The 15,627-nt window shown below is 43.0% G+C and overlaps 1 protein-coding gene across 1 annotated transcript in view; it reads right to left on the bottom strand.

Annotated features, from left to right (window-relative positions):
* LOC144807907 (uncharacterized) overlaps positions 1-15,627 on the bottom strand; it is a 319,307-nt gene that overhangs the window by 34,890 nt on the left and 268,790 nt on the right. Inside the window, exon 8 of the mRNA XM_078673503.1 lies at positions 15,046-15,086. Within this exon, the coding sequence (XP_078529629.1) occupies positions 15,048-15,086 (39 nt within the window). The 3' untranslated portion in view covers positions 15,046-15,047. The remainder of the gene's footprint in view (positions 1-15,045; positions 15,087-15,627) is intronic.

The following is a 15,627-nucleotide window of genomic DNA, read 5'->3' on the forward strand; positions in this document are numbered from 1 at the left end:
GATCTTAGTATGTCCCATCCTCGGTGTTGCTAGTGATGCTCCAATCAGGGCTTGACCCATTTTCACTGTATTGAGCCTGCCTAGTCTGCAAAACAACAACAGGATGATCCTTGACTCTTCAATGGTTTAGAAGCAGCCCATGTGTATACTTTTGTGTTTGACTGGTTGAGGCATGGCACAGGAGATACACTGTTGAACTTTGACAGGCATGATATTAATGGATCCTCCACTGTTTATATATTAAAGGTTATAGGGCAACCGTTGACCTTTATCGTAACTATTTTCCAATCACAATAAGAGAGGCAGGGTATAGTACAATCGCCCTTCTACCCCATACTAAACAATTGAAATAGCAACACAAGAGCGATATGATTGGGGATCAAAAGGTACTCAATCAGACTGTCAAAACAAGGGACTAAACCCAATGAGTGAGACAACACAAACTTAGATGTTAAAAAGAGCCCTCACTCACCACCTAGTGGTGACATGCTTCATCATTGGGTTCTCACTGGAAGGACCGAATGTCCTCCCAGTGTGCTACTACGCCTGCTTACAGCGTAGCGGGTTTACTGTGTGTTGAATAGTGCCAACCAAAGAAGTGTGAAAAAACGTGCAAAGGTTACAAATTGTCAAGTTGTGACTATCAACAATTGTATTAAGAGTCCAACTTGCATTGGTTAAAAGAAGTGAAAAAATAGGACTGCTACAGTGTTTTTTTTATTGAAAAACCATGGTCCTAAAATTAGCGGTCAACATGTTTCAGCAATGATCCAAAAAATCGCTCTGCATTCGTCAGGACCTATTAATCAATCTTCTGGCGGTGTGCACGCACTAAGGTGCACCCGTCCGTGAAGATATCAGTGTGAAAAAAGTAGAATAAATTATTTTATTACTCACGGTATTACCCGCGGGGGCACTCACAGTATTTACTGTGGCCCATTTATTGTGAAGGAAAAGAATATGTTGGCAGGTTAAACTGTCAAAATCATACATTGTTATATTCATCAATTCAAGCCCTTCACCATAAATAATGGGTTTAGTGCCAAGTTATTTCATAATCCAGCTTCAGTGTATGAGCATCCGGGAAGAAATTTTTATCAAACCCGGCAGACCTAGCTAATGGTCCGGGAACCGGTCATGTCGTGATTAATTCTGACATTTCCCAGCTATAAATTAACTTTATTTCTCTTCAGATTACTGAAAATAAAGTATAACGTTAATGACTATCAATGTCAAAAACGGCCATTGTTGTGCAAAGAATTGCAAAGACATTGAAATCTCAGCAGTGCATACTCGTTATATAAAAACTCGTGGTTTGTTTTAAAAGAAGGTCAAAACGAAAAGACGACTCAGAACTACTCACATAACAGCAATTAGTTCAATGCTTCATGGGCAATCACGGCAGAGGTAATCTTCACGCCGTGCTACCTAGAAATTAATGCAGTGTAAATAAATACCGAGCCAGCAGCAAACCTTTGTCAGATTACCTCTGCCGTGATTGCCCATGAAGCATTGAACTAATTGCTGTTATGTGAGTAGTTCTGAGTCGTCTTTCGTTTTGACCTTCTTTTAAAACAAACCACGAGTTTTTATATAACGAGTATGCACTGCTGAGATTTCAATGTCTTTTCAATTCTTTGCACAACAATGGCCGTTTTTGACATTGATAGTCATTAACGTTATACTTTATTTTCAGTAATCTGAAGAGAAATAAAGTTAATTTATAGCTGGGAAATGTCAGAATTAATCACGACATGACCGGTTCCCGGACCATTAGCTAGGTCTGCCGGGTTTGATAAAAATCTCTCTCCCTGGATGCTCATACACTGAAGCTGGATTATGAAATAACTTGGCACTAAACCCATTATTTATGGTGAAGGGCTTGAATTGATGAATATAACAATGTATGATTTTGACTATTTAACCTGCCAACATATTCTTTTCCTTCACAGTAAATGGGCCCCAGTAAATACTGTGAGTGCCCCCGCGGCTAATACCGTGAGTAATAAAATAATTTATTCTACTTTTTTCACACTGATATCTTCACGGACGGGTGCGCCTTAGTGCGTGCACACCGCCGGAAGATTGATTAATAGGTCCTGACGAATGCAGAGCGATTTTTTGGCTCATTGCAGAAACATGTTGACCGCTCATTTTAGGACCATGGGTTTTCAATAAAAAAAACACTGTAGCAGTCCTATTTTTTCACTTCTTTTAACCAATGCAAGTTGGACTCTTAATAAAATTGTTGATAGTCATAACTTGACATTTTTTAACCTTTGCACGTTTTTTCACACTTCTTTGGTTGGCACTATTCAACACACAGTAAACCCGCTCCGCTGTAAGCAGGCGTAGTAGCACACTGGGAGGACATTCGGTCCTTCTGTGGTAAATAAATAAATAATACCCTATTTTTGAATGTATAAATGAATAACAGATAGCTCAATAAAAAAGAGTCAAGATTCGAGGTAGTAGGAGTTTCGCAGGTTTATTACAGCATAAAGGACAGGAACAGGACAACCTGCATAGGAATAGGATGGCAGGGCCCAGCAGCTGCTGGGGCTGGATCTGGGATGAGCGCGCTAGCATTTAATAATAATACACAAGCATATATAGTAAAACAGTTGCATTACAGTACATATGATAGGCGGAGCAGTGGGTGGAGCAAAAGGCGTGACGCGTATCAGTCGCGAAAGATAAGGGTGAAAGTGGGTGTAACAGGGCGTATACATAGACATGTGATGCAAACGTAACAGAATATGTCATGAATAGGGCGGAAACCATGGAGGGGGCTACCTGAGGAGCCGGGACCTCTAACCTGGTGGTGCGCGCAAACTGGCAATGACGTATCACTAGGAGAAGCTGGGGGCTATGAACTCTGTGCTAGGAGCAGAGACTGAAGTCTGGAGAGTCAGGGCGACATGTACCTAAGCAGTATCTAGTATCCGATGTTTAGAGAACATGTTGATATAAACTAGAAGTCAGGAGGGGAAAGGCTAACTTGATTCTAAGACTGGACCATGCATTATTCTACATGTAGTGCGTGATGAAGAATATTAAATGACCATTAAATGCAGTATTTCTCTAACGTGGAGACGTGAAGGCTAGACAATGACGGAAACTATTGATGCAGTTCAGTAGCTTAGGAATGCAGAGAAGGAGGACTGAACTGATAACTGGAATCATAACATTTTCTTGGCAGACTCAGAGGCAGAGCCAGGCTGAACCGGGCACTGCGAGGCAGGAAGTAAGTGAAGGGTCGAGGATACAGGTGGGGGCTGTATCGCTCCTCAGCGAGGGCTCAGGAGACAGGAGCTGAATCTGGTGTCCAGGCCCTTTTGAGGCCTAGAAACGGGGACTTTATAATGGAATAATGTGCACACTGAGAAACGTGGCAACGTAGCTTTACATAGACCTGATATTCGTAGTATTCACGAGAACTGGAAACTGGCATACTAGAGGTGGACACAACTATAATTGTGTCTTGAATCGAACATAGGGAATACATATGCATATTTAATCATGCACACATAACATATGATGGATGACACGTAGGGACACAGAACATGGCAGAATTTACTTTTCCACATTCCCTCCTTGTCACTACGTTTCCATCAGGAAACATCAATATTCATGATACCATCTATCATTTCATACAGTATCATTTGCTCGTCTCGAATTATCCTGGAACGGGATTTAGAACGGGGTTTGGGATTAGGAATACAAGAGGTAGCACAAATGCCGCAAATCGCAGGGCCACATTGTATACAGAGACAGCAGCTGAATATGATCGCTACTGCAATACCTAGGAAGGACAATATTTTCCATCCCCATGCGGAAATTATATTCCAGAACCAACCGGACCATGTCCAGGTGCCTGGATCTTGGTGTATCAGATGGGCAATTTTATGGAGTCTGGTTATAGCTGAATAAACAGACGGCGCGTTATTTGGAATGAAAATGCAGCAACTAGATCCGATGACTCTACAGGCCCCGCCCCTATCGGCCAGTATGACGTCAAGGACGAGACGATTCTGTAAAACGACAAATCTCATAGCAGATTGCTCTTCGGTTAAGTTACCTAGAGCAGAGGCAGTCTCATTTACTACAGCTTCGAGGGTTCTGGTTAACCTACGGATCAGTTTACTATTCTGGATAGGTCCTATAAAGAAGAAGAAACCTCTATTGAAATCTGTATATTGTTCTAGAGCAGTTTCAGTATAATCGACAATTGGGGACTCCCTTCTATGTCTAATGTGTACTAGATGTGTGTTTCTGTGATAATCAGGTGGGGCTAGGAAAACAGGTGGCAGTAGGAAGGCAATGTAACAGGTTCCCTCCCAATCGAGGGGCAAACGAACATATGCAGTTTGACCACAAATAAAATAAGAATGACGTGAAGCTTCGAAAATAGATTTCCCACTGTCACTATACTTGACAATAGTAGTACAATCACTATGTCCTACATGTACAGAACCATAATTTCGGACACATAATTCGCCTTTGACTGGTAATACTGAAATAGCAGGTAAGTCTGGAGTAGTATCAGACTGAACATTCAGGACCATGAAATTCGAAGAATAGTTACCTAAATTATACACTTCATTTTCTAGATCTAAACCTGTTCTGTGGGGGAGACCATGCTTGTCTGGGAAACATGTACTGTTAAGAAAAGACATATCTGTTGAGGATGACGTTAACGTGGACCATGCTCCACACGAACCATTATGTGAAAATGGATAAGGAAAAAGTGGCAGAACTCCCTTCGGTGTCTGGAAAGGGGGGAGTCGACCACACACCCAACAATTAGTGGCATTGCTGGTCTGGTGTGAGTAATGTAACATGCGGATAAAGGAATTATTTCGCATAGCGAGGCGGTAAGAGAGTTCATGGGGAGGTAGGTCACTAAACATGTGCTCTATAGTAGCATTAGAAGACTTATTTACATGAGGAACTGGAAGATACAGGTAAAATGCATAACTGGTGCAGGAAATCATAATGCTGAGAAATAATATGAAACATAGAAAAACGATACATCGAATTGAGTTTTGACTAACTCTCTCACTATGGGGGTCTATTTTATACATGTCAGAAACAGTCTAACCGTTTCACCTAGGGGAGGACTTAGACAATCAAACTGACTGACTTATTTTACTAGACCGGAGTTTTAACTTATACTCCTGTTGCGGAGTTTTCTCTAACAGGGGGGGTGTAGTAACATTGTCTTTTGCGGGACAGTCCTTAAAAATGGTGCTTTGGCAATCCTTCAAATCCTGGGAAATGTTCTTTAAGACGGGTTTCAGTCCATAAAACTTTTTTATATGAGAAAGGTGCACCCAGCCTTTGCGACCTTCCAACTTCACGGCTGTACGGGTGGTGAGGAGGACCTGTCGGGGCTCCTTCCAGCGAGGCTCCAGCGGACTTGATCTGTCAAAATTCCTCACCAACACCATGGATCCTGGAACGATTTCATGCGGTGTCACCTCGGTATTGTCTGGAAATGCGGCGGCAACCTGTGAACGACATGAGTTGAGGGCAGACATCAAGGAAGCTAGGTAATCTGTCAGCATATTACTTGAAACATCGGTAATACTTCAGGGTCTAGGAGTACCCCACATGTTAGGGGGGCGGCCGAAAACGACCTCATACGGGGACAGACCTGATCTGGAATGTGCGACCATGCGTATTTAAAATAAAGCAACTGGTAGAGCTACCAGCCAGTCCACACCTTTTTCTTTGCATACTTTGGCGATACGGATTTTCAGAGTCTGATTATGTCTCTCTACGAGACCGGCTGCTTCAGGATGGCGTACACAATGAAACTTCCACTGGTACCCTAACAACAGGGAAACATGCTTCATGAGTTCAGATGAGAATGGCTGACCGTTATCAGAATATACGACTCTAGGGAGTCCATAACGGGGGAAGAACTCACGAACCAACTGCTTGGCAGTGGTCGCGGCTGTGTAATCTGGGACTGGATATGCTTCTGTCCACCTGGACAAAGCGCATACAACTACAAGGACATACTTGAAACCTCGACATCGCTCCATCTGAATATAATCCATCTGGAGGACTTCAAAAGGGTGGTCAGGGGGCTGGAATCCACCTTGTTCCACCGGGACACTTTTACCTGGATTAAACTGACAACATATCATACAGGTACAGACTTTCTGCTTGGCTGCAGCTCGTAAATGCTTGTTGAACCAAATATTCTGGATACTGTCTAACATAGCTTTTTCTCCTAAATGTGCTGGACTATGTGCGGTATTAATAATGACTTGAACCATAGAGTCGGGGAGAAACCATGTTGCTCTACCCTTCGGTAACCATCCTTGATCTGTCTGGACCCCTCCTTGTTCGGACCATTTCTTAATTTCTTCGGGAGTAGCATGTAACTGTATATCTATGACATCTTGTGTAGGGTCCTTAACTGTCATACATGTAGTCGGATCTGGAGTATGTGTCTGATTAACTGGAATGTCTGGAGTCTGTGCTGTAAGCTTGGCTGTGCGATCTGCTAGATCATTACCTTGGGAAATAATGTCAGTAACTTTCGTATGTGCTTTGCATTTCATGATAGCGATAGATGTCGGTAAGTGTATGGCATCTAACAGAGCTTGAATAAGGAGACCATGCTGAATCTTGGTTCCATGAGAAGTCATGAAACCTCTCTCCTGCCAGAGCACTCCGAAGTCGTGTACGACTCCAAATGCGTAACGTGAATCCGTGTAGACATTAACTTTCAAGTTCTTGGCGTGTATGCAGGCTTGTGTCAGAGCAACTAGCTCTGCTGCTTGAGCGGACAGGGTGTCAATACGGTGTGTCTCAATAACTTCAGTGTCAGTAGTCACTGCATACGCGGCGACTAGTTCTCCTGTACTTGTTCTCATACATGAACCATCCACATAAAGTGTCAGGTCGGGGTCTGGTAACGGAGTATCTGTCAGATCTTGTCTTGGCTTTGTCGTAATGTTAACTACTTCCACGCAATCATGTGTGGCAGAATTCGAAGTAACTGATGGTAACAGTGTAGCAGGGTTCAGGATGTTGCAGCGTCTGATTTCTATGTGTGGCTGGAATAATGTCAATTCATAACCTGTTAAACGTGCAATTGTCAAGTGCTGAGTTTGTGTTCGGTTCAAAAGAACTTCCACAGAGTGTGGAACCTGTACTGTCAGGAAATGTCCTAAGACTATGGAATCACTTTGCCTGATAGCTAGTGCTGTGGCTGCAACTGATTTGAGGCACGCAGGCAGAGCCTGGGCTACAGGATCTAATGTGCTCGAAAAATAAGCACATGGCTTGTATTGTCCTGCTTGATCTTGTGTGAGAACAGATAATGCTGTACCTTCGCGTTCAGTAACGAAAAGTGTAAAAGGCTTACTGTAGTTCGGTGTCGCTAGAACTGGAGCTTGGCATAAAGCTTTCTTTAACTCATTGAAACTGAGTGTATGTTCAGATGTCCAAGGGAGAACAGTCGATACGGCTGCCTCCTGTGTCGTCAACTGTATCAGTGGTTTGGCTAGAAATGCATACTGAGGAATCCATTGTCTGCAATAAGAAGTAAGGCCAATAAAAGCACGTACCTCCTTCTGGGTCTTGGGCTGAGGAAGACTCGCTATTAACTGGATACGGTCTGGTGTCAACTGCCTACCCCTCTTGGACAGTAAGTGTCCTAAGTATACCACTTGCTGGACACAGAATTGAAGCTTAGAAGGGGACACCTTGTGCCCCATCTCGGCTAGGAAATACAAGACTGTAAGGGATGCTTGCTCGCAAGCACGTTCAGAACGGGCTGTGATCAGTAGATCATCGACATACTGGAGCAGGGCAGTGTCAGTTGGCATGTGAATGTTGTCTAGTTGTCTCTTAAGTGCTTGACTGTAAATACTAGGACTTTCTGTGAAACCTTGAGGAGCTCGTGTGAATTTATAGCTCCTTCCATTTAAACAAAATCCGAAAAGGAACTGGCTGTCTGGATGAATGGGAACACTAAAAAACGCGTTCTTGAGGTCGATTACAGTAAAGAACGTGGCTTCGGAATCAATGGCTGTTAATAGGGAAGAGATGTCTGGGACAACTGGGTACTGAGGAATAATACACTTATTAAGCTCTCGTAGGTCAATCACTAATCGATATACTGGGGGTGCATTTGGATCAGTACGTTTCATGACTGGAATGATCGGAGAATTACATACATTGGAGTCAGTTTCTACAACCACTCCTTGAGCAATAAGCTCGTCAATAATTTTGGATAAGGCTGCTACAGCCTCAGGTGGCAATCTGTACTGTCTGATTCGTGGTAACACTACACCTGGCTTGAGAGTCACACGATAGGGTGTGATTTGCATGTAACCTACATCAGTTGGACCTTGCGCCCATAAATGCTGTGGAACATTAGACAGTCTTGAATCAAAATCTCGTAATACATAGTGACCCTTAAAGTCACGTAGGAACAATCGTATTCCCTCTGGGGAACAGCATATAACTGCACCTAACTCTTTCAGTGTCTTAATGCCTAATAGATTTTCTGGACATGACTTAGTAAGTAACAGATCAGTAGTGCGGGACAATGGACCTACTTCTAGAGAAACTGGCTTTGAGATCTCATTTACGATAGGCTTTCCTGAAAATCCAAGGGAAACATTTCTTGAGCCTGAGAGCGGAGCCCCTGGAACTTCGGCGTGACTAATTGTGGTCCTACTTGCCCCTGTATCGATCAAAAACTTTCTGTCTTTCCCTAATACTTGACTATGAACATAGGGACCTTCTTGATCTACAGGTATCTCGATGAGAGGCAAGCCTACCTCCCTCTCTAGGCTGTTTCATGAATACTGTTGGTACTCTGGATACTCAGACTGTGCATACTGGTACATCTGCTGTGTGACATGCTGTGTTGCAGCGATAGGCTGCGGTGCTGTAACTGTCTGTGGTGCATTCTGTAACTGAGGAGTCTGTGAAACTTGTTCTTGTCTAGGCGGACGTGGTCTTTCTTTAGTCTTACCAGTAGCTATGTTGTGTTTCAGAACTGCACACTCGTTTATAAAATGACCTGGCTGTTTACAATAATTGCAATTCCCTTTAACGGGAGCTGCAGGATGACTGGCTTGATTCGGACCCCTCTTCTGACTGTCTTGAGGAACAGATTGTGCAACTAGTACTTTCATTTTCGTGTCTTTCATACGTTTTCTTTCATGTTCTTGCTCTTCTCTGATTCTATTCTGGTGGTATTGGAGCATCTGCAACATCTGGGACGGGGTATTAGCTTGCCAGGTACTTTCGACTTTCAAAACTCGATTTTTAATTTGTGGACTTGAATTCTCGACTAATTTAGTAACAAAAAGGTGAGGGTATGACTCACTACTTGTCTTGAGGCCACTGTTGATGCTAAAACATTTCTCGAATCTAGAATAAAAATCACTAATATCTTCGTCTTGTTTCTGTTTACAGGCTGAGATTGCATCCCAGTCTTCCTTTTTAGTTGTTAATAATCTGGGTAAAACTTGAATCAATAATTCAGGTAATTCTCTACATTTATCCCTGAGACCGGTACCTGGTACTCGTATCTTATCTTCAGCTTCTAGGACTGCCCAATCGATCTTTTTCTCTCCCACCTCCCAGTCTTTTTCCTTGAGCTTTTCATACACCCCTGCGGGCAGCAGAACCTTTAACATTTTAATTATATCTGGATACGTGTATTCTCCCATACGGAGCATGTCTTTTAATTCTCTATGGAACCCTGCTGGATCTTTATCATGACAGGGAATTAATTTCTTCATCTCCAGAAGTTCCATCTTTGTGATCGGAGTGTATACAAACACTCGCTGCATTTCGCCACCCGTTCCTCTAACTGGGTGGACTTCTCGTAACGGATTCTGTCTGTCTATGTAAAATGGTTTACTTTCTGGGGGTGAGACATGAACAAAATGCGGGTTCAGAAACGTTCTATATTTGTGGCGCTGTTCTAGAATGACACTAATTAAATCGGTACCTAGACCTCTCCATCTATACTGGAGTAACTCGTTCAGGATATCATGTAACGGACCTGGATCAGAATGTTGACCCTCATACAGAGTAATGAGGTGCTGAATCATATACATACCCACCAGTCGTTGCTCGGCTGGGGGCATTTTCAGAAACATTTGTGCCACTATTTCGTCTGGAAAAGTGGTAGAATCAGTAATCCATCGGACTGCTGATCGGGCTAGTTCTTGTTCATGCATAGTACTTAACTCACTGTAACCGATTCGTGATTTCAAAATGTGATCGGTAGCTTGAAATACTTGTTCTAGAGAACCTTGGTCTGGTACTGGGTGATGGAACGTAGACTTGGGTTCTAGACGTAAATGGCGATCTGGAAATCTAGGTTGTCCTACATACGCTATTCTGGCGGAATTCTCGTCGTCTAACTCTTCAGTATCAGAGTTACTTTCTTTCTCGTTTACTTGTGCTGCTTTACGTTGTTCGTGTAACTTTATTATTTCTTTACGGATTTTTTTGTACATACTCTCCATAGCACCGATAGTCTTGTGCTTACCCTCGGCTATACTATTACTCCACTTCATCAGGGCTTTCATTTCGGCCTGATTTTTGGACGGGTAATCTTGTTCTCTTATTAGACAATTAATCAGAAACTTTAATATCATGAGCTGGGTCTCAGCTTTCCTTTGGGACATGACATCACTAATACTTTCTGGATCTTCCCCTGTACGGATGAAACGATATATTCTGTCTAGATCTTCCTTCATATCTGGTAGGGTGACTAGATACTCGGCCACATTTCTTACGCGTAATGAATATAAAACCATATCATCTTCGCCTGGGACTGGGTCATAGCAGCATTCGGCAAGGGATTTTCTTATTTCTGCAACAGACAGTCTGGGTGTACGTTGTGACGCTTGCATATGTAATTCGGCTGCCGTTAAACGCTTATGTGGCGGCGGGGTTCGAGGAGGACCTCCTCCTGCGGCCCCTAGACTAGAATCATCAACTGATGCTTTTCGTCCTGGCAGGGTGGGAAATTGGAATGCGGGCTGGACTTGTATGGCGGGCTGGACCGGGGGGACCGTAGCAGGTGCTGCAAAGGGTACCCCGGTGTCTGGAGGAACGGGAAGTGCCTGATTTACAGGGACTGGTGGAGCGGGAACAGGATTTGCATATTCTGGGACTGTGTCGTCCAAATAGGACGAGATGAAAATATCAGCTGCGGTTGGTTTGTGACGTAACTTGATCGGAACTAGTGGTGGCGGAAAATTACTGGATGCCTCCGAGGTCGCTTTTGGCAAGCCCTCGGCAAGAAGAGGATACATACCCTTAATGAGGGCATGCCTCTGTCTGTCTGACTGTTCGGCTTTGACTTGTTCACCTATCTCGATTAGTTCTTTTTCTTGTGCTCGTTCTAAGGATTCTCTACTTAATTCTGACTTTCTGATTTCTTTTTCGGTTCTTTTATGAGCTTCTTTACGCCATAGCTCGATGGCATCTTTCTGTGATTGTCTGGCTTTCTTTTTCCATAATGCCTCTTCTACTCGCATGATGCACTCGGCATCCCATGTACCCGATACGGGCCATCTATACTTTTCTTCTAACTGTTTTGTATACTCTACCCATAAATCTAGATATAATATGGCACTTATGCCATGCTTCTGATACATAAAATGACCTGGACTGTCCCTAGGTGGGACTGGAACTGCTTCCTCTAACAAACCCTTTCTAGTTTTTAACTGACGTAATTTTGAAAACAAGGGCATGACTGGACTATAATCTGGACACAATACAATACACAATGAACACGATACTTATTCCCCATTCATACCACGACATTAAAATACATGAAAAACATTTAGAAATAACAGTTCGAACAGAATACTACCTGGAATACGGAACACAGAATATATGACTTTATATGAATTTTCTCGAGAACAGAACTGACTGGAACAGAAACTAGATGCACTGCTGAAACAGTACGAAACTTACCGGTCTCATAAAGAGACACGTCAGGACCCGCATCCACCGAAGTGGACACTTCGTTTGTGTGTCTGGGTACCCCCAACCCACGGACCAGAGTCAATTAGATTGACCCTGTCTAGATACTACCCCAGTAATGGTACTCACCGGGCAGCAAGAACGGAAGGCCTCGGACTGGACTGGACTGCTTCGACGACGGACAACGAACTTCGGACTTAAGTTACGGGTGGACCTCCGGATACCTCGGACCTTGGACTCTTGGCTTGGGCTCTGGTCGGGACTCGCCGCATTCCTCCACCGCCTCGTCTGGATGCTGGACCGCCTCCTCCGTCTCCTCCGTGGGCCTGAGGGATACTTGAAGCAGAAATATCTGCACGTGCACGGTATGGTTCCGTCACGGCTGCAGAGGGTCAGGGGGCCGGCGTGGCTTCACCGGCGCGTGGGGAAAGGGCAAGTCCCTGTTCGGGCGCCATTATGTGGTAAATAAATAAATAATACCCTATTTTTGAATGTATAAATGAATAACAGATAGCTCAATAAATAAGAGTCAAGATTCGAGGTAGTAGGAGTTTCGCAGGTTTATTACAGCATAAAGGACAGGAACAGGACAACCTGCATAGGAATAGGATGGCAGGGCCCAGCAGCTGCTGGGGCTGGATCTGGGATGAGCGCGCTAGCATTTAATAATAATACACAAGCATATATAGTAAAACAGTTGCATTACAGTACATATGATAGGCGGAGCAGTGGGTGGAGCAAAAGGCGTGACGCGTAGCAGTCGCGAAAGATAAGGGTGAAAGTGGGTGTAACAGGGCGTATACATAGACATGTGATGCAAACGTAACAGAATATGTCATGAATAGGGCGGAAACCATGGAGGGGGCTACCTGAGGAGCCGGGACCTCTAACCTGGTGGTGCGCGCAAACTGGCAATGACGTATCACTAGGAGAAGCTTGGGGCTATGAACTCTGTGCTAGGAGCAGAGACTGAAGTCTGGAGAGTCAGGGCGACATGTACCTAAGCAGTATCTAGTATCCGATGTTTAGAGAACATGTTGATATAAACTAGAAGTCAGGAGGGGAAAGGCTAACTTGATTCTAAGACTGGACCATGCATTATTCTACATGTAGTGCGTGATGAAGAATATTAAATGACCATTAAATGCAGTATTTCTCTAACGTGGAGACGTGAAGGCTAGACAATGACGGAAACTATTGATGCAGTTCAGTAGCTTAGGAATGCAGAGAAGGAGGACTGAACTGATAACTGGAATCATAACATTTTCTTGGCAGACTCAGAGGCAGAGCCAGGCTGAACCGGGCACTGCGAGGCAGGAAGTAAGTGAAGGGTCGAGGATACAGGTGGGGGCTGTATCGCTCCTCAGCGAGGGCTCAGGAGACAGGAGCTGAATCTGGTGTCCAGGCCCTTTTGAGGCCTAGAAACGGGGACTTTATAATGGAATAATGTGCACACTGAGAAACGTGGCAACGTAGCTTTACATAGACCTGATATTCGTAGTATTCACGAGAACTGGAAACTGGCATACTAGAGGTGGACACAACTATAATTGTGTCTTGAATCGAACATAGGGAATACATATGCATATTTAATCATGCACACATAACATATGATGGATGACACGTAGGGACACAGAACATGGCAGAATTTACTTTTCCACACTTCCAGTGAGAACCCAATGATGAAGCATGTCACCACTAGGTGGTGAGTGAGGGTTCTTTTTAACATCTAAGTGTGTGTTGTCTCACTCATTGGGTTTAGTCCCTTGTTTTGACAGTCTGAGTTCCTTTTGATACCCAATCATATCGCTCTTGTGTTGCTTTATCGTATCTAGTCTGGTGAACCAAGATCCGCGTGACTTTAGAGATACCACATGGCCAAATCATATAATGTCACCTCAGTTAAGACAAGATGGAGATATGAAAACAATGAAGAGAGAAATATATCTTTGTTCAGACAGAACTCCAACAGCACTTTTGCAATGCATGCTGTGGGCTCGAGAGACCTCTATGTCATCTCTGCTAGACCTAGCAAGCGTCTTATCAAAAGACATCAGTGGACAATCACATATAGAAGCATAAGAACTGCTGTTGTGATGAATGGCCTATGCCATGCATTTGTGTCATATTTGTCATATGGTTTGCTAAAGATATAGACCAAACTCCATAAATACATTAAATGTATTTGTAATTACGTTGGTGGAAAGAAATTGCAACAGGGTTCACGGTATTTGTGAGTTTTAGACAGTGGTTATTATTTTGCTTCACTGACTTTGGCAACAACATTGGCATTATTTTTAGTAATCTATAAAAGAAGCTACCTAACACAAGAATAACATAAAACAACAATAATGAAACAGAGCAATTCATAAACATAGCAAACAAACAAGCAAACAAACACAAAAGAGTAATGCAATCACAAGACAGCACTAGCTCAACCCAATAAAACACAACATACAAAACAAACCAAAATGCATAACTCAACTCAAAATACAGCAGCACAATGGCGGTGTGTTTTACTACTGTGTTGCTGTATTGGTGAGCCATGTTTGTATTTTCTTCCATTGTATTACAGTTGTGTTATTGTAATGCAGTGTTGTCTTTTACCGCAGCCCCCTATACTTAAACATGGGCACAGTCTTAATAAACAATAGTGTGGGCACAAACCCATTTTCATTATCGAAAAAATCTGTGCTATTTATCACCTAAGTCATATAATTGAAGCATCCAAAATATTTTTGTAGTTCTTCCTCCGATGTTATAAATTTCCATCATGTCATTATAAAAGAGCCAAAAAATATCAGTATGACAGAGAGCTATCTCATAGCTTAAAATCCTTTCAAATCATTTTATCTGTCCGCTGGAGGCCCTGTGGCACATGGACTAAGGGAGCAGCTCCTAAACAGCACGAGCCCGCTTAGGAAAAGTTTGCAGATCTGCAGGCCATGGGGCCAGAGTGTCCCCTGTACCATTAAGACTCCTTTCTTGATGGATTGCTATAAGAACATCACCTCCTGTGGTTTGGGTTATTGTAATCCTCTCTTATATTATACTCACCATTAATCACTCCCACTGGAAATAACTGCGATGTCCTCATACTGAAAAAGACAACAATACTTATTTACCAATAAGTTATCAAGGGTACATTAAACATACTAATACAACAATAGATACTTCAGACAATGCAGTTACATTTTCAGCTGAATAGAACAGTGGTGCCAAAAAAAGGAGAACGGGGCTGATTCACAGAACTAACTTAAGACGAAATCCTAAACTTACTACTTTTGGTATTCACAGAAGTTAGGATTTTGTCTAAAAACAGACTTAAGACAGACTTAAGACAGAATCCTAACTTAAGTCTGTCTTAAGTCTGTCTTAAGACAACATCCTAACTTCTGTGAATACCAAAAGTAGTACGTTTAGGATTTTGTCTTAAGTTAGTTCTGTGAATCGGGCACATAGTGTGTAACTCCCTTCACAATGGCACTATCTCATGAAAAGTAGATAGCGCAGGGTTAACGTTTCAGTGCAGGTCATTTGAGTATCACTGGCCATGGTCATTGTTCCTTATAAAAATAGAGAAATGATGGTTCGGCATAAGATTAGCATCTCCATTACCAATCCATTCCTCTTCCTTGT

Source organism: Lissotriton helveticus, chromosome 1_2 (genome assembly GCF_964261635.1).
Source record: "Lissotriton helveticus chromosome 1_2, aLisHel1.1, whole genome shotgun sequence".
NCBI lineage: Eukaryota > Metazoa > Chordata > Amphibia > Caudata > Salamandridae > Lissotriton > Lissotriton helveticus.